The sequence below is a fragment of the Micromys minutus genome, assembly GCF_963924665.1.
Source record: "Micromys minutus genome assembly, chromosome: 7".
NCBI classification, from domain to species: Eukaryota; Metazoa; Chordata; class Mammalia; order Rodentia; family Muridae; genus Micromys; species Micromys minutus.
Genome location: NC_137976.1, coordinates 7,351,995 through 7,372,204, shown reverse-complemented (window position 1 = coordinate 7,372,204; position 20,210 = coordinate 7,351,995). Strand labels below are relative to the sequence as shown.

The following is a 20,210-nucleotide window of genomic DNA, read 5'->3' as shown; positions in this document are numbered from 1 at the left end:
GTATGTATGCATGTATGTACATGTGCATGTGCATTTTGTATAATGTATCTGTGTTGTGTAGGCATTAATGAATTTCAGTCAATGATGGATGAGTGTAGACACCAGGTGAATTCTTTGTGTCATGCAATTTTCTTTTCTGTGAATGAAATTGGTCCTTATTAGATTGACTATTTCATGGAACATGGACTGACAATCAGTAAGTCATTGTACTCCTCTTTTATCTGAGTCAACTGGATAATTTGAATACACCCACATTTTTTAATAGTTTCCTAGAATTTTTAACTAATCTTTATATTTTCAGAGCAAGTGGTTGTAAATACCACTGTTAGACCTCATAATGTTATATGTCTATTGTTTTTCTGCAGAATTAGCTTGACCACAATTTAGAAGAATATATATAAATACCTACCTTGGTTTCTCCACTCAACCATAATGCCATTGAGAGTTTCATTTACAAGACCTTCACATAAAATTTCAAAGAGAAACACATAACTTATGCATATAAATGGTCTGATATTTTCTACTGATTTTAAAATATGAAGTGCAGAAGAATAAACATTTTAAGACACCAATGACACACCAAGGAAGAAATAACATAATGAATAATTAGTTCACGCTTCATGGGAAAGTCCCAAGAATTATAATATTCCAGATCGACTCACTGAAAATAACAACAACAAAAAAAGAAGACAAAAAATGACCTTCTTTCACAGAGGTAATCAAAACAAAACATATGTAAAGGGAAGAAAATTATGTACTTTTTTATAACTGAAAAGTATATGATTTATTCAATGAACTACATAAAGAATGACCTACAAACCTTAAAATTGTATCAGATCCATGATTTGACCATGAGATCCTGAGGTAGAAGCACAAGTATCTCAGCTATGCAGTATTGTGTTTCCAGTAAATCACAATATTCATGATGTTTCCTGCAGTGCAGTGCAGAGACATGTGACAACCAGGTATATAAAAAGAACCCAAAATAGATGGTGACACCCAGACTCAAGGAACATACGGTGTATCTTCCTCTGAACACCCCACTCCTTACACCATGTGTTACTATGGAGGATACTATGGTGGCCTAGGCTGTGGCTATGGTGGCTATGGTGGCTGTGGTGGGTATGGTGGCTGTGGTGGCTATGGTGGCTATAGTGGCTATGGTGGCTATGGTGGATATGGTGGATATGGTGGCTATGGTGGATATGGTGGCTATGGTGGATATGGTGGCTATGGTGGCTATGGTGGCTATGATGGATATGGTGGCTATGGTGGCTATGGTGACTGTGGTGGCTATGGTGGCTATGGTGGCTATGGTGACTATAGTGGCTATGGTGGCTATGATAGATATGGTGGCTATGGTGGCTATGGTGACTATAGTGGCTATGGTGGCTCTGATAGATATGGTGGCTATGGTGGCTATGGTGACTATAGTGGCTATGGTGGCTATGATAGATATGGTGGCTATGGTGGCTATGGTGACTGTGGTGGATATGGTGGCTATGGTGGCTATGGTGACTATAGTGGCTATAGTGGCTATGGTAGATATGGTGGCTATGGTGGCTATGGTGGCTATGGTTATGGCTGCTACCGCCCAGCTTTTCTGTAGAAGGTACTGGACCTATGGCTTCTACTAACAAAACTTAGCAGCTGTTCACTCCAACATTCTTCACCTCAGATGACCTTAAATATCCTCATAAATTCCAACCTTAATTTAAGTTCTGTGAGGAGTGAAATACAACATGTCCATCCTATTTGTCTTCTCAATTTGATTGCATATAAACATTTGCAAAAAAGCTCTTCAGTGTCATTAGAGTGCCTTGTAGAATATGATCTGCTTTTTTTCCCATTCCATATATATGCTTCAAATAAAGTAATTTGTAGAAAATACTCCTTCCTTGTTATTTTTTTCTAAATGAATATATATATTTTTGAATTTTTATCAATTTGATTGTAAATGTTTGATTTTTAGTTTCATGGACAAATGAGACAGTATTAAAGGGAGAAAAAATAGAGAAAGTTTGTGAGAGAGAAAAAACATTCTATTTAAACATACTTTTATTTTTAAGAGAATTTTGATATCTTCATATTTCTGCTATTTCTCTGTTGGATGCCAACTCCAGTGGTTCTTCTTTCAGGTTTTATCTTTGAGGTAGCCAAGGTGGAAGAGGATTGGCAGGGCAAGATTTGGTCTTAAGAGATGTGTAGGGTTTCTTTTTTCATAGTAAATGGTTTTTCTTTCTTAAGTCTAAGTTATTTGCAGTGATGGCTGTCCTGCCTGAGTTCCTCAGAGGCCAGATCTCTGGTGTTTAACACCTCATCGTCAGACAGCGGGGGGGGGGGGGGGGGGGGGGGGGGGGGGGGGGGGGATATTAAGTAAGAGGATTTATTGGTAGTAGTCCTTTCTCTGATTAGTCAGCCAGAAGTCTGACTGGTAAAGAAAATTAACTCTTTGTAAGCCAGAGAGGAAGAAAAGGAAAGAAATTAAGAGGCTTCTTACAGGCATATGCCCACACTCTGGCCGGCCCAACTGTCTGTCATAATCAACTCCACCAGTATCCATGCATGCTTCCATAGATACATATACACACATTATAGATAAACAGACATATACATTTGGATGGAAGGATGGATGGATGGATGGATGGATGTAGCAGAGGTCCCCAAGCCAAGCCATTCAACCACCAACTTTATATTTTTACTCTGGTCTTTTTATATCTGCTTAGACAAAATATTCTTTAGAAAATTACATCAAAGATAGAATCTTATGTAAAATGGGAGCTACAAAAGTATGTTGATATTATGTTCAAAGCAGTGTTTTATTCATTATGCTTATTATAAGTTCAAAGTAACAATTTTTTCATGGCCTTGCCTTATCATAATACACACCTGAGACTTTATCCTTGGATGTAAATGTTTTTTTTTTTTTTTTTTTTTTGAACATAAATTTGTGCCAAGTTGTCTTAGTGAGGGTTTCTTTTCCTATACAAAACATCATGACCAAGAAGCAAGTTGGGGAGGAAAGGGTTTATTCAGCTTACACTTCCATATTGCTGTTCATCACCAAAGGAAGTCAGGACTGGAACCCAAGCAGGTCAGGAAGCAGGAGCTGATGCAGCGGCCATGGAGGGATGTCACTTACTGGCTTGCTTCCCCTGGCTTGCTCAGCCTGCTTTCTTATAGAACCCAGGTCTACCAGCCCAGGGATGGTACCACCCACAATGGGCTGGGTCCCTCCCCCCTTCATCACTAGTTGAGAAAATACCTTACAGCTGGATCTCATGGAGGCATTTTCTCAGCTGAGGCTCATTCTCTGTGATAACTCCAGCTTGTGTCAAGTTGACACAGAACCAGCCAGTACACAAGTCTATTTCACTTTTAGTGTACTCATGAAAGCTTGTTGTATTTCTTGTCATTCAGCCTTTACTTACCATTGTGAGGAGTAAGCACACGCTAATCTTGATTATAACTTTATTAATCTTCCTAGCAACTAAGACCATCTCTAAAAACTTTCTTCCTGAAATTATTTGAATCAAATCAGAAATTCTATAGAATCATTATATGTTTGTCCCTATAGAACATCTCCATAAGACAGCATATCTTTGTAGATCTGCAAAAACCTGCTCAAAGGGGTGTGTCAATACCTAGTGATTATTATGTATTTAGTAATAACAGAAAAAGCATATTAATAGCAGAAAGTTTTCTTAAAATGTAATCTCACCATGTTTGCCAAAAGGAGAAAATCTATCATAGCTTTACAGCTTATGAAGAACAATCTTAAGAAGATCACTCATTAGATTTTAGATTCTCTTAGATGGCCCTTGACATTTCATATTTTTTGTCAGCAGACCTATATTTGGAGCACTAACCTCCCATTAATGTGCATACTACCATTCAACACAATGAGCATAATACTATGTGGGTGAATCTATGAGGTCAGGACAAGCTTGAGTTCTCCAAGTTCTGTATCTCAAATTATACTTTGTCAACAAGGTTTTGTGGTCAGATTCTGGAAGTAAACAATAACATTGGCAACAGCCTGTAATATTTGTAGGTTTATAGGACCCACTCATCATGAATTCTTAAAAAGATAACTCATTCCTGGAACATGACTTTGATATGTTTACCTATGATATCTTCTATGGATATGGGTATGTTGGTCCAATATGGGTGTCTTAGTCATGGTTTGTATTTCTGCACAAAGCATCATAATCAAGAAACAAGTTAGGGAGAAAATGGTTTATTCATCTTGTACTTCCACATTACAGTTCATCACCAAAGGAAGTCAGGACTGGAACTCAAGAATGTCAGGAAGCAGGAGCTGATTCAGATGTCACGGGGGGATGTTACTTACTTGCTTGCTTCCGCTGGCTTGTTTAGCTAGCTTTTTTATAGAACCCAGGACCACCAACCTAGAGATGGTACCACACACAATGTGCCCTTTCAGATTTGATCACTAATTAAGAAAATGCATTACAACTAGATCTCATGGAGGCATTTCCTGAAAGGAGGCTCCTTTCTCTGTGATAACTCCATACATCGAAGAGAATTTTAGTATCTAAAACACACAAAGAACTCAGAAAACAAAGATCAAGCAAATAAACTGCCAAAATATTGAGTACAGTATAGAACTAAACAGGATTCTCTCAAATAAGGAAATGTAAATCATACGTGTATTGAAATTGTACAGTATGATGGATAATCTGCAAAACTGATGAATTAAATGCCTTTGAAACTTCTTACTTTAGTCATAACTGATGAAATAAAAAATACAGTTGACTAAAAATGATGATTTTGTGCCAGGAGCCAGCCCTGGGGTGGGTTCTTCTTTCTTGTCAGTTCTTCTTGAGGCAGCAGAGGGGAAAGAGCTTAGGTGGAGGGGAAGACTTTGTCTTATGAGATATTTAGGGTTCCTGTATAATAAAAAAGTTTACTAAGTCTATGTTACTATGCTACAGTAGCAAACTTGTCTTCTGTGCTCCTCTGAGGCCAGAAACTAAATCCAATCTCTGGAATATAGCACCTCTTCCTAAAACAGCAAAGGATTAAGTAAATATCCTTTGTTCTATCTCAGCTGGAACTGCTGGGTTTTAACTTTCAGCTTGCTACTCATAGCTGGAAGAAAAGGGGACACTTAGAAAAATGATTATAATGTTTGTTACTAAGTTGTAAAAAGTTTCCTATGAAAGCTATGTAAGGAAAAAGTGGAAAGATCCTAAAAGGGGGAAAGAGAAAAAAGTTCTAGCAAGGAAAAAATTCCTTGATCTATCTTCTCTCTTTCTCCTCAGTACTTATACATCTCTCAGAATACCTGATCACATGTTACAAAGTTCAACACAAGTTCACACAAATTATAAATTGAAATATAAGTTTACAACAGAAAATGTTGACATAAATATCCGTTAGAAGTAATTATCCAGTTAAACATCCATCACCTGTCTCACATCCACAGGTTCACTGAAGGCTTAAAACCATAAGTTATTGATGACATTTTCTATAGATAAACTTTGTCAATATTTTATCCTCTGATCTAGCACCTATAATAAATCGTTCTTAGTTCACTTTTTATGATGTTTGGTTACTTGTTTTACTAGCTCTTGGAATGTTTTTCTAGTATTAGAAAGTCTGGTTACTTTCTAAGAGCAATTAGCTAGGTGGCTGGCTGTGTTCTTATTGAAGTTTTAACTATCAGAAATTACCTGACAGCAGTCACACTATAAAAGAGCTTACCAATCAGTTATAATTTTAGGAATTATTATAGGATCATCATTAAGACTTCAGAGTTATCTATTTGTCTGTACTGCATCACTACAAGACAGTACAACTTCAAAGATCTGTAGAGATCTGCTTCAAGGGGACGTGCAATTACTTAATGATTGTTATATATGTTCAATAATAACAGGAAATGCATTGTAATAGCAGGAATCTTTTCTAAAATGAATCTCTTACACCCTTGCTTAATAAGGGGAAACCGGTCACAGATTATATAATAATCTGAGGCGGCCATCTCAGGATGATCACCTGCTAGTTATTAGCTTGTACCATTATGGCTGCTGACACTTTTGACTTGCAGAAGGGGAAATATTTATTTATAAATGGTTGGATTATAAACTAGTATACCACTGTGAAAATTGGTGTCAAGGTTTCTGTGGGGAACCAATGCTAATTAAGGTCCCCATCTACCATGTCTGAATAGCTCCTCTAAGCTTAGTGTGGCTTGGACCGAATGACACTGTCTGTGTGCCTGGTCCATACTAGAAGCAATGCCTGAGGAGTGAGAGCGCAGGCCAATAAAGAGATAAGCTATTCCTATTTTAGTTTTTACTGCAACACAGGTAAACACCTGTGATTGTTCTATATGCATATTCTGAAGCATTTCCTGGGAATTTTTCATGACAAATTTGTATACATGTGTAAAATTAGATAGATAGAGAGAGAGAGAGATACAGAGATATATATGACATTTATCTCATAATTTACGTATTTTGAATGCATGTATGTGTGTAGTCTAAACACAAATGTATTATAATAAATAATGGAAGTGTGTCAAAGCCAAATAAAAATATTTTGCCTTGTTCTTTGCTCTATGAATTAATTTTCTTAAAATGAAATGGTTCTCTTATAGAACATGGAACTAGAATGGCAATTAGCAAGTCATTGTCATCATGAGTATCTGACACAGATAACACTGCAGTGTATGGATTTGAATACAGTGAGATTTTCAAGGGTTTCTTGGGATTTATCTAATTCTCAAGCTTGCAAAGCAAGCAGTCACCCACCTGACAATTACTTAAACTCAAAAGGTTATATATCTACAATGTTTATGCAGAGCTAACTTGATCATGATTTAAAATGAAGTGCATAAACACTTACCTTGGTTCACTCACTCACTCAACCATAATGCCTATCACAGTTTCACATACAAGATGGGTTAATAGAATATTGCACATATAGTTGATGAGCACAAATTTTCTTATACTTTCTACTGGTTTAAAAGAAAGTTGTGGTAAAACAAAGTGTGTACTAATAAACACAAACATTACTATAAGAGACCAAATGCACCCAAGAAACAAATAGCATAACTAATAATTAGGTCATTGGTCATGAAAAGGACTCAAGAAGCATAAACCTCAAGATAAGATTCATTTAAATTTTTTTAATATAATGAAGGAAAAACTGACCTTTTGTTGGTGTAATAAAAACCTAACATATGTAAAAAGAAGAGAACTCTGTAATGACATATGTCCTGTACTCTATAAAATACATAAGGAATGACATAGAGACATAAATTTGCATCAGATCCATTACCGGACCCTGAGGTAGAAGCACAAGTATCTCAGCTATGCAGCCTTGTCTGTCCAGTCAATCACAGCACTGGTGACATTTCCTGCAGCAAACTACAGAGACATGTGACACTACAATGCCTGTGGTTTGCCAACAACAACCCAGGTGTATAAAAGGCCCTTGGCAGATGGTGACACCCAGACTGAAGTGACATACTGCCTGTCTTCTCTGAACACCCCACTCCTGACACCATGTGTTACTATGGAGGATACTATGCAGGCCTGGGGTGTGGCTGTGGTGGACTAGGCTGTGGCTATGCTGGCTATGGTGGCTATGGTGGCTATGGTGGCTATGGTGGCTATGGTGGCTATGGTGGCTATGGTTATGGCTGTTGCCACCCACTGTGCTATAGAAGATACGGGTCCTATGGCTTCTACTGAGGAGATCAGCAGCTGCTCACTCCAACTTTCTTCACATCAGATGTCCTTAAATATCTTCATGAATTCCAAACTTAATTTAAAATTTCTCAGGAATAATACATAATCCCCAGAATTTTCCTTCTTTAATTTGATTGCATGATATTTGCAGCAAAGCTCATTACTGTTGTTATAATGCCTTGTAAAATGTGACCTACTCACATACTTTACCATATTGTGAATATATGTATATGCTTTAAAATAAACAATTTCCTTGAAATTGCCTTGCTCTTATTGTTTTACTAAATGTGAGATGTATGTTTCTGAATTTGTATCTTGTAGTCAATACCTGATTGTTTGTGAACAAATGTGACAATACTAAATGAAGAAGGAAAGAAAAAATGGGGCAGAGACTGAAACTTTCTCTTTAAATATTCTTCTATTGGTAGACATTTTTAGTATCTTTATATTTCTGCTATTATGATGCCACTGAATTTGGGAGTACAGCTATTTCTCTGAGAGCAAATCCTTTTGTCTGAAACTTAAATGTTGGCAGCTAACATAAGCCAGTTATCTAAACATTTTGCAATCTCCACAATACTCTCTATAATGAGCATCACTGGGTAAGGCTTTCCTTCACTTCACATATTCTTTAACACTCATTTTCTTTACAATATTCACTTTATTGATAACTACACAACACAATATCACTGTGACTTTAACTTACAATTTTGAAATTTTTACCATTGGTAATTTGGTGACTTCTTAAAGAAAAATTAATACAATGACTCTCTACTCATTCTAATATGAATTACTTTCCTTCATGTTCTTCATCTGTGGATATTTCACATGAATTTTGGTTTTTGAGTCATTATTCCTTGTATAGAACAGTCTGTTCATCTTACAACACAGAACCTTTGACATGAGTACAATTGGGCTTTTTTCTATATTCTTTCAGTTGCCCAAGATTTTTGAATCCACATCAATGTTATCTGAGAATAAGCAAAATGTCTTTTATACAATGTACTTTTCTTATTATTTCTTAAAGAATGTCATGCAATATATTTGTATAGAATTTATATTTTTTTCTCAGATTTACCCATTTTATCCAAAAATCTTTATATCCTCTTGTTTTTTCCCTTAAATCCACACAGTACAATTTATGACCCTTACCTTTTCAAGGATGGGTAGAGATCACCTGAAGTATATAACTACCCAGAACAACACCACTAAAGGAACTTTCTCTCAATCTTCTAATAGATATTAAATGACTACAGAACTTATGTTTGAAGAGCACATATGACATAAATATGTACATTGAACCATTGATATTTTGACCTCTAAAGAGCTATAGTAATTTAAACTGCATGGTGCTGATGTTAAATTAGACACACTGAAAATGAAATTTGACAAAGTATAGCACATGACGTCAGTGACACAAAAAATTATTTCAGAAAAGGAACAACAGTAACTCAAGACTTAAGACATCAACCTACAAACATCATGTCTTAACACTAAAAATCTCTGTACAGTGAAGGACACCATCATTCACATAAAGAACATGAATAAACACCCAAAACTACTCTGAGATTTATTCTTACTTCAGTCAGAATGGATAAGATGAAAAGCACAATATTTGGAATTTAAATAAATAAAATAAAAAAAGAAAAGCACAAAGGACTTCAAAGGCTTGTGTAGATTTAGAGAAAGGGGAACATTTATTTGCAGTTGCTGGAAATACAAATTTGCTGAGCCACTGTGAAAATCAGTGTGAACGTTCCTTAAAAAATCATTCTAGAAATAGATCTGCTGCCTGATCCAGGTTTATCAAGATTGGTAAGATGCCTAAAGGTTATTATAATATATAATATTAATAGTTATTATAATATAATAATTAATATATTAATATATTAATTATTAATTAGTATGCTAATATTAACCTATTATAATAATAATATAGCTTATTATATCTGCTCATCAGTGACCATTAATAATATATTCAATGTTTTTAGAAAACAAACTTCTTCCATGTCCATCTACAGGTAAATGTATAATAAAACTGCTACAATTATACAATGAATCATAATCCAACTGTTAGGATAAATAAAATCGTGAAAATTGCAGCAGAAATAATAGAGGCAAAACAATGAGCTAAATAAGACATAAACCCAAAATGCTACATATTTTGTGGATGTTAGAGTTGAATCTTCAAATATTCTTTCTGCTCACAATACCTCATGTAATGTAGTAGTTTTGTAGATTCAACTTCATGTATTGTACTTTTTCTTTAATATTTTATATATGTTTTCAGATACAGGCATTTTCATGTGTGTATGTGTGTTTGTGTGTGTCTCAGTGTGTATGCATTTTGTGTCATGCATATGTGTATTGTAAGTACAAATGTGTTTGTGTAGATGAATGGATGTGTATGTAATTGCCAGGTGAAAACCATGCATCATGTTTTCTGCTCTATCTACTGACTTTATTCCCATGCAATTGGCTTTCTACTTGTATATTCCTGGGGAGTAGAAGATGAATAAACCATATGTGTTGCATGGGTGTGGGGATTTTATCCAAGTCTTTATGCTTCCACAGGAAGTCTTGATCCATTCAGCTGTTAAACTGATAACGTTGCATGCCTATGACTTCTCTGTGAAGCTTGTATGATCGCTATTTTTAAAAAGTTTATAAATATTTACCTTGGTTCCCCCACTCAACCATGATGCCTTTTACAGTTACACTTACAATATCTTCACATGTGCTATCAAAAGATGCTGTGGAACACAGTCTGTGTGTGTAGATAAAATGGTATTTTCTGCTGATTTTAAAAACATGTAGAATGAAAAAAGGCTTAAGAAAAATCCAAATATATTAATATAAGATGGTGAATGCCCACCAAATGAACAATCAGCTTAACCAATTGTTCATGAGAAAGATTCAAGAAACTGACTCCTCAGTACTAAGTCCATCCCAAACTAACCAAACAAAAGGGGTTGGGGATCAGTCTTCTTCTTTCTCTAGGGCAATAAAAACATTGTGTGTGTGTGTGTGTGTGTGTGTGTGTGTGTGTGTGTGTGTGTGTGTATGTATGTAAAATGAAGAAAACTCTGTGATGACATACATCATCTGACAGAATCTTGTCATGCATCCGTTAATCTACCGTAAAGAATGGTATGAAGAGTTGAAAAATAAACAGGAATCCATGGTGTCTGTGCAGTCACACAGGAGCACAATTATCTCAGTTATGCAGCCTTGTGTGTCTGGTACATAACAACACTCAAGTTGTTTTATGATGCATAGCAGTGAGATAAATGTGCAGCAGTGCCTGTGGTTTCCCCAAAAATAGCCCTAACATTTAAGAGGCCCTTGGCAGAAGGTGTCATCCAAACCAAAGAAACATACTACTAATCCTCAGCTGAGCTGTCCACTCTTGTCACCATGTGCTACTATGGCAGCTACTATGGAGGTCTGGGCTGTGGCTATGGTGGCCATGGTGCCTATGGTTATAGTTGTTGGCTCCCACTGTGTTGAAGAAGATACTGCTCCTATGGCTTCTACTGAGGACTTTCTGCAGCTGCCAAGAATGTTGCCTATAAACTGCTGTCTTATTGAAGTCCTTATAATCTTCATCACATCAGGGACACTGAAATAATTTCAAATATTCTAACTTTATAACATAATATATGATAATAAATACATGAATCTTAGCATCTTCAACTTATGTGCTCACCTTCAACTGGATTGTGTTGAGTACTTGTAGTTTTGAATCATCTTTAAAACACTTATTAACATGATCAAATGTCACTCTCAAACTGGATATAAAGGTATTGTCAAATAAACAATAAAAATACAATTTCACTGAGAATATTGCTTCCTTGTACTTTATTAAACATATTCCATCAGTTTTTATATGTTTTTCTGTTTGCATCTCTTTGGTCCCATTGTGTATCGTGTATCCGCATAGGAAAGTACTGGAGAAGATAAAAGGATGGGTATAAATGAACTTTGAGTTGAATAAAAAGAGAAAAATGGGGAGGGAACAGGAAAAATGAAGAGAGCAAAAGAAAGAAAAACACATCGGGTGATATATATTTGCTCCACACCTTTGTTATTGTGAACAATGGGACTGTGAACTTGCTAGTGTGAGTAGTACTTTGAGATGGATTGGATTTACTTTAGTTAAAATGTAGCCACATTACCTTTATTTCACATAGGCATAGGCACACACAGACACAGACACACACACACATATAATGCATATACTAATATGTATATTTTGAGTATATATTATATACTTAGTATATATAAGTATACATACTTACATATAATTCATATATATTTATTATATTGCTGCAGGGAGTGATAATGCTATGCTATTTTCTGCCATGGCTGTACCAACTCACACTTCCTCTAGCAGTAAAGAAGGGTTCCCATTTCTCCACAAGGTCTGTGTCATTAATCTCTCTTCATTCTAATATTAATGGTCAAACAGTTGTGGGCTACAATCTCTACTTGTTCTTGATTGGTGTCTCTGAGATATTAGTGGAATAGAACCTTATTGTGTCTTTTTGACTATTTGCATCTTGTCTTTTGGTCAACGTCTGTTCTAATTGTCTGCTCATTTTAGCATCAGTTTATTTCCTGTTGGCTGTTTAGCTGTGTGCATCCCGTATCAATTTTGTTTATTCACACCCTGTATGAAGCACATGCTCTCTAGGATACAGGTAATTATTCTATTGTACAGAAATCCCTACTTGGGTACAGATGATTATTCTGTTGTACAGAACATCCTTAGTTGGATACATAAAAAGTTGTCTATTTTTATGGATTTTCTTTCTCCTGTGTGTATGGAATGCCCTTTAGTAACTAAGCCATCTGTCGTCCCCTCTGAAGCGATGTTGTAATACAAATATTGGCTAAACGCAAAGACACAGTACTTAGCTGTCTGAAAAGAAAGTATATCCCTGTAGTTGTATTTTGGCATTACTTAATTAACTTTGATATTTCTCTGACTCTGACCACTATTTTGAGTCTCAAGTGTACAGTTTAATAAAATTTCATGTCTTCAAGATACTAATCATTGATCTGATAAATAGATGCCAAAGACTTCTCCCATGTTTCATTGCTCTGGCTATGCTTGCTCGGGCAGGGCAAGAGGCTTGTTGCTGTTGTTCTGTTTTGCTTCCATACTGTCCCATATGATCATGTTATCATGCTGAGGACACTGGAGCTCTCTCATGAAAATTGTGAACTTGAAAATTTTACTTTTCGCTTTTCCACTAAATTTCTCAAAATTTTAGGACTAAATTAAAATTTAAGGTCCCTTTTGAGATGATCATAATTTAATTTCTTTCTTATACACATACATATTTTCTTTTCACACCACTATTTGCTTGGGAGACTGTTTTGCTATGTAGCTTTTTTAATATCTTTGTCCAAACCTAAGTATGGTGCTATGGATTTTCCCCTTGGGCTTCCTCTTCTTGTCTATTGAGCCATGTGTCTGTAAATATGCTGGTGGAATTTAGTGTCATTAACTTTGGTTCTGAGGAATATTGTGAGATCGGATATTATGATGCTTTCAAAACCATTCTTTCTCCCCCACATTATTTTGAATATTAGAGAGCTCTTAGATTTCATGATTACCATGTGGTGTTGTCTTATTCTACTAATAATACAATTAGGACTCTGATAGAGATTACATTGAATCTGTGCACTAATTTAGTACATAGAGTTCTTCATAAATCATTAATTTTGACAACCCATAATCATGGGATATCATTCAATTTTTTAGTGCCTTCTTCAGTTTTGCTTCAATTCTTTAATTTTCCATTATGGAGGTGCTATACTTTGGTTCAGGACAAGATGATTGATAAACTTTATGAGTACAGTTATTTTTTGAATTCTTTCTTTTTCGAAGATTTATTTTTATTTTTTATTATTTAAAAAATCTTTAAAAATTAAATAGCTTGATATAAAAGCATGCACCCCAACATACTATTGAATCTACTTATATGTCTGTCAACAACTCCTAAACATAAGGTCTCTCCTAGAGTGATGGATATATCCAGCATCACTCTATTGGAGAAAAACAAAAAACAAACAACAATTGAATTGTGTCTTTCCAACTGAGATGAGTGTCATTTCAGTTGTTAAACTAATGATAGTGGTTATGGTTGCATTCATTAATTCATTCAATTTTGGAACTATAATCAAATAAAATATAATAAAATATAAAGCTATCACATAAGAGTAGAACATGACAAACCAAAAGGAGGAAAGGGGACCAAGACTGTCTACAAACTAAAAGCTGGGAGTCATTATTCAACACACTAGTTACTGCTCTAAGTAGCTGCACAGCCATTTTGAAAGACAATGTGACTACCAATTAAAAAAAGAGAGACTGTACCTAAAAGCTGATGTTGGATCACCTGACCCAACTGAGATATATTTAACAGTTACATCTAAAACACTACTGTATGAGACATGGGCCACAGAGAAGCATACATCCAATTGTCTGACCATTACATAGTCATTTACATATTTCTAAAAAATTTAAATCAACACATATAAAATTATATCTACAATAAAACAATGTTTACATAAGACATAGATCACCAAAAGTTGTCAACTATATAACCAATATCAGATCATGCTTTATTAGCAAGGCCCTGGAAATGTATTCACAGAGATAATATATTTTCTATAATAACAAAACAAGCAAAAAGAAAGAAAACACAAAGAATTTTACCTATGAAGTCATGTAAAGTAAACAGATAAAAGGTAGACAACTGATTTATTTGTATTGAGTAGCAGGTCAGATCATGTGAACAAAATAAACTAAATTTAGAATGAGATAGAGTCTTAAAAATATAAGCAAACCAAGATTTTGATACCCATGATGTAAAAATAATTCTGACACAAAGCATAATTATGTCAGTTATGCAGCCTTGTTTATTCATCCAGTAATACCTGACATTTGTTATATTTTCAGAATCACAGTGCAGAGACATGTGACACTACAGTGCCTGTGGTTTTCCAACAACAACCCAGGTGTATAAAAGGCCCTTGGCAGATGGTGGCACCCAGACTTCAGAAACCTACTGCCTGTCTTCTCTGAACACCCCACTCCTGACACCATGTGTTACTATGGAGGATACTATGCAGGCCTGGGGTGTGGCTGTGGCTGTGGTGGCCTAGGCTGTGGCTATGCTGGCTATGGTGGCTATGGTGGCTATGGTGGCTATAGTTATGGCTGCTGCCGCCCACTGTACCGTAGAAGATACTGGTCTTATGGCTTCTATTGAACACTTCTGAATCTGCCCAGCCTGGCTGACTGAAAGTGCTTCCAAGAATTTTCACAGGATACAATAGAGAATGTCTTCAAAGGTACTAGCTTTATACCAAAATATGTGAAAAGTAATTGAAACACAACATGTCCACCTAATGTTTCACCTTAGGTTGGACAGTCATCATCAACAAAAGTATTTATAAAAACATTTGTCTTAATAATACTTTTAAAATGTTCTCAACAACAATTCAACATTGTGAATTCAAATTCAAAAGTAATTGAATTATCATGTAAATAAATATATAAACAGAAAAAAAATTTCTGTATGTTTTGTGTGTTTTATCTGTCTGATCACATGGAGGGGTTGTAAAAATGGGAGGGAAGTAAAGAAGAGGAAGATATTTCAGAAGATGGACATAGAGAATGAACAGGGAAAGAAAGAAGAATGGAAGAGAGGTGGTTATGGAGAGAGAGAAAAAAATCTCAGCACATCCTCTCAGCATATACATTTGTGGATGGACATTTCATTATTGACTTGACTATTATAAAGAATGTGATAATCAGCTTTGTAATGGACATTTTTCTTTTAACCGAGAAATTTGTTCAATTTGGAAATTTTTGTATTAAGTGAAAATTAGTTACAATAAACTTTGAACACATTCATCTCAATACTTCCCCTAACCATACATCTTAGTCAAAATTCTATTGCAATGAAGCCATTATCATGATCACATCAATTCCTAAAGAAAAGAGGATTTAATTGGGAGTTGTGTGCAGTTTCAGTGGTATAGTCATATTTCAGCATGAGGGAAAGCATGGTAGCTCACAGGCAGACACAGTGACAGAGAAGTAGGTGAGAGTTCTAAATTTGTATTTGCAGGCAGCAGAAGAAGAAAGACTCTGGGTTTTGCATTGGTTATTGAAACTTGAAAGCTCATTCCCAGTGATGCATTTCCTTCAACTAGGCCATACTTCCTATTCCTTTCAAGTAATGCACGACCATAATGACAAAATATTCAACTCTATGAACCTATGTGTCAATTGTCATTGAAACCATTACATTTCACTCCCTATACCCCATAATCTTTTGGCCAAATAATAATGTAAAAATACATTAGGTGCAACTTCAAACATTTCCATTGTCTACCACAATTGCAACACTGTTTAAAATTCCAAAGTTAAAGTCTCTTTTGAGGCTCGAGGCAATCTCTTAAACCTTTGAGAGCAAAATAAAAAGCAGACCACATATTTTCATCATACAATGACACAGAATAACCCCTATCATTCTAAACGGTTGACAAGTGGGTATGTGAGAAAATCTTGTACCAAAGGAAGTCAAACATCAGATGGACAAATTCTAAGCTCTGCATACCCATGTTTGAGGTCAAAGAACTTTCCAGATCTCTAATCTCCTTTTTACTTAAAGACATTTCTTTCTCTAGGGCAGGATCTATATCCAGTCTGGAGCTCTCCTTGGTAGAAATCCCAAAACTCTGGCATCACCAACACTTTGGGGTCTCCCATACAATTCATCTCCACAGCTTCCCACAACAAACTTTCTATGCTTCGGTTCAGGGACACCTCTATTAAATGTCTGGCCTCAGTAGCCTTTCTTAACTGAGAAGCAAAAATCTAAAACATGTTTTATGCATCCTTCACTTCAAAGCCAGAACTACATATAGCCAAAACTGCAAAGCTAAACTGCTTGCTGGGTGTGGAACTTAACCCACCAATTCAATTATATTTCAGTAAGTTTCTATTTCTGATTATTTTCCTTCACTGCTTAAGATTTTAATTTCATTTCACAAGTTATAAGCTTGGCTGGTGGCATTTTTCTCTGAGGTTACCACTCCTTTATTTCATTTAGCATCAAGGTTTGATTAAGACTTTTTATCACCTTCAGCACTGGCATCCTTTTTTTTTTTTTTTTTTTTTTTTTTTTTTTTTTTTTTTTTTTGTAAGTCTGCATTAAAGTTAAAATAATAACCATGTAACAGTAAAGACTAGACAACCTTTAAATCTCTTCTGCCAACACCATTTATCCAAAAGTCTTCAATTTAGCCTCAGGTTGATATTTTAGACAAAGGCTAAAAGCAGTCACACTCTTTGTTAAAATATCACAAGAATGGCCTTTAGGTGATTTACAAATAATCTTCTTCTGGAAAAGTTCTTGTATAGGTGTTCATAATCCATATGGCTCTTAGCACAACTAGCTTTTATACTCATACTAAGAAGGTCTATTAAGTATCTCTTAAACCATTCACTTGCTCTGTGAGTCGAAGGACTATATTCTGTGAACAAGCACCAGGGTTAGGCCTGTCACATCAATACCTCAATTCTAATACCAACTTTTGTTTGAGAGCTGGGGATTCCTTTTCCATGGGACAACCAGTAAGAGTGGCAGAAGCAATATGGTGGAGCCTACCCAAGCTGTAAAACAGAAGACAAGCTGTGGGTGGTACAGAGGGCAGAGTAAGAGGAATGATCCAGGACCTTAGAGGAACTGAAAGAAATAAAAGTAGCTTCCAGACATTGTACACTGTTTTATTTATACTATTAGTAGATTGTTTTACTTTTATCTTATTGTGACTGTGCCTTAGGTCCTCCATTTTAAAATAAGACTTTATTCAATTTAATTTTATTTTTACAAAAGCTCACAGTGGACAGATTTTCAACACTTCAAAGAAATTCTGGAAAAATACAAACATTGCATAATGTAAGGGACTGAACTTTTAATGTGTTTGAATCTGTAAAACTGTTAAGGCTCTTAAAGTTATTTGTGGGGATTTGTGAGATCTTGGAAATAAATATGCAAGGAGAGTTTTGGTTTAACAGGCATGTGTTTGTCAAGTTGACATGGGTCAATTACACTGAAGGGTTTGTATCAATGTAACACAAACTAAAGCAAGAGAATAGAAGTGAGCCATTCAGCACAGTTATAAAAATTACTTCATAAAGTAAAGAAGTAGGAAAGCCTGTAAGCCATTTTATTAATTAGTTATTGATGATGAAGGGTCATGGCCCATTCAGAGTAGTGCCCACTTGTGGCTTGTGCTTCTTGGTACTATAAGAAATCAGGTTGAGTAATTCATAATGAGCAGTCTATAAGCAGTCCCCAACCAGGGCACTGAATCAACTCCTACCTCCAGGATGCTTGCCTGTTTGAATTCCTGTCCTGACTTATTTCAATTATGAACAGTGATGGAGAAGTTTAACCAAATAAACTCTTTTCTTCCCAATTAGCTTTGGATCATGATGTTTCACATATCAATGAGGACTCCAAGACATCATTTCTTTTCTCAACCAAATTTGAAATTAGCATTGAATTGTCTAATTCCCTCCATCAGCCCAATTTGGTTTGCCCATCTTACCTGCTAACTGAAGACCACTCTATTTGTGGTCAGCATAAAAAATGATTTACGTAGGAAAAAATTGTTAAAGGCACATTAGCTACAAGTGATCCACTTTCTTCACTTTGCTTGTTTAGCTTAACATAATGATAGGTAGCAACCATTTTTTATGAAGAAAATAATTGGATAAAGAAACTAGGACATAGAACCATACATCATGTTCATGGACTGAATTAATAAAAGGAAAAATGATGTGTTTTCTAAAGAAATCTATAGATTTCATGAAATCTCCACATTGCTAAAGCAATGCATAAGTTTCATGAAATCTCCATAAATATTCCAATTCTATTCTGCACAGAACTAGACAGCACAATTCTAATGATCAGATGAAGGCACAGGATCACTGTAAGAGCCAAAACAAATGAAGCAGAAACACAAATACTGGAACTTCAATAGAACCTTGTCTCAAATTATTCCACAGAATCATAGTAATAAAATAAAAAATAAATAATAGTGGCACAAGACAGACATATAAATGAGAAATTGAATAAGATTTCAGAAGGCAGAAAGATTCACTATTTTCATAGATCAGTAGAATTAACATACCATAGCAAAAATACATGACAGAATATGTCTGAATAGAATAAATCTAGAATAAATGCAAAATATGTTTATGCATATATTGTCATAGAGTTACTAATAATATAACCAACGACAAAATGATTTTTCATCACAAATTCTTAGGAAATGCATACTTACTTTACAATAGGAAGCAAAGCAAGTAAAACAAAAAGACAATTTCAGTATACTACAAAACAAACAGGCATAAAAAAAGAAAAAGATTTCAATGATTTATATTGCAGCACAGTAGAGATTCATGAGTATTAAATGAACTAAATATAGAATAAGGCATTGTCTTGTAACTCTATCCAGATTTTCACATTAAAGTCACATGATTTGACCTTGGGATCCTAACATATGAGAACAATTATCTCAGTTATGCAGCATTGTTTGGCCAATAAACTATGGCACCCTGATTTTTTTTTTTTTTTTTTTTTTGCAGCATAGAAGAGACATGTGTGATGTCATAATGCCTGTGGTTTTTGCCACCAAACATCCAGGTGTATAAAAGGCTCCTGGCTAATGGTAGCACCCAGACTCAAAGAGCCTATTCTTATCTTTCTCTGAACAGTTCATTCCTGGCACCATGTGCTACTATGGGAGTTACTATGGAGGTCTGGGCTATGGCTATGGTGGCTGTGGCTATGGTGACTGTGGTGGCTGTGGTGGCCTAGGCTGTGGCTGTGGCTATGGTCGCCATGGTTATGGCTGCTGCCGTCCACTGTGCTATAGAAGATACTGTTCTTATGGCTTCTACTGAGAAGATGATGCAGATACCCAGCCTTTCTAACCAAAAGGGTTTCCAAGTATTTTCATACCAGGAACCCAAAAATGTCTTCAAGAATCTAAAACATAATTCAATTACAACATGGCCATCTAATTCCTCATCTGGGTTTGACCATGATCTTGTTTTATATTATCTTCAATATACTCTGTAAAATGATTTTAGATTGCACTCTCAACCTACATTATAAAAAGTGTATCATCAAATAACTAAATAAATAAACTGTACAAAATAATTTCTGATTTTTCTGTGTTTTTGTATCTGCTCAGTCATTTGTGAGGAGGTGTTTGTGGGAAAGTGTGAGGGGAGTAAAAGAGAGAAAGATATGTAAAAAAATAAACAGGAATAGAAAATAGGGGGATGCGGAAAAAGACAGGAAGTTCAGGGGAAAGGTACTTCTTTCAGCATTCATATAAAGATAGATATTTTGTTGTACATATAACTTGACCATTATAGATAATGTG

The 20,210-nt window shown here is 35.4% G+C and overlaps 3 protein-coding genes across 4 annotated transcripts; all 3 read left to right on the top strand.

Moving 5' to 3' along the window:
• Positions 1-1,054: 1,054 nt before the first annotated feature.
• LOC308422590 (uncharacterized protein) lies at positions 1,055-7,724 on the top strand (the record flags this gene model as incomplete). Its single annotated transcript, XM_080919219.1, has 2 exons — positions 1,055-1,118; positions 7,552-7,724. The coding sequence occupies 2 exons, from the start codon at positions 1,055-1,057 to the stop codon at positions 7,722-7,724; spliced, it is 237 nt and encodes a 78-aa protein (XP_080775345.1).
• A 3,414-nt stretch (positions 7,725-11,138) lies between these two features.
• LOC308423012 (keratin-associated protein 19-7-like) lies at positions 11,139-19,722 on the top strand (the record flags this gene model as incomplete). Of its 2 annotated transcripts, XM_080919624.1 has the most annotated exons (2): positions 11,139-11,193; positions 19,577-19,722. In XM_080919624.1, the coding sequence occupies 2 exons, from the start codon at positions 11,139-11,141 to the stop codon at positions 19,720-19,722; spliced, it is 201 nt and encodes a 66-aa protein (XP_080775750.1). The 2 variants fall into 2 exon arrangements, with proteins under 2 accessions (XP_080775750.1, XP_080775751.1); XM_080919625.1 differs by lacking the exon at positions 11,139-11,193 and having other exon boundaries at positions 19,549-19,722.
• LOC308423015 (uncharacterized protein) lies at positions 14,840-15,007 on the top strand (the record flags this gene model as incomplete). The annotated part of the gene is made up of 1 exon (XM_080919630.1): positions 14,840-15,007. One exon carries the CDS (start codon positions 14,840-14,842, stop codon positions 15,005-15,007), a length of 168 nt encoding a protein of 55 aa, XP_080775756.1.
• Positions 19,723-20,210: the final 488 nt, after the last annotated feature.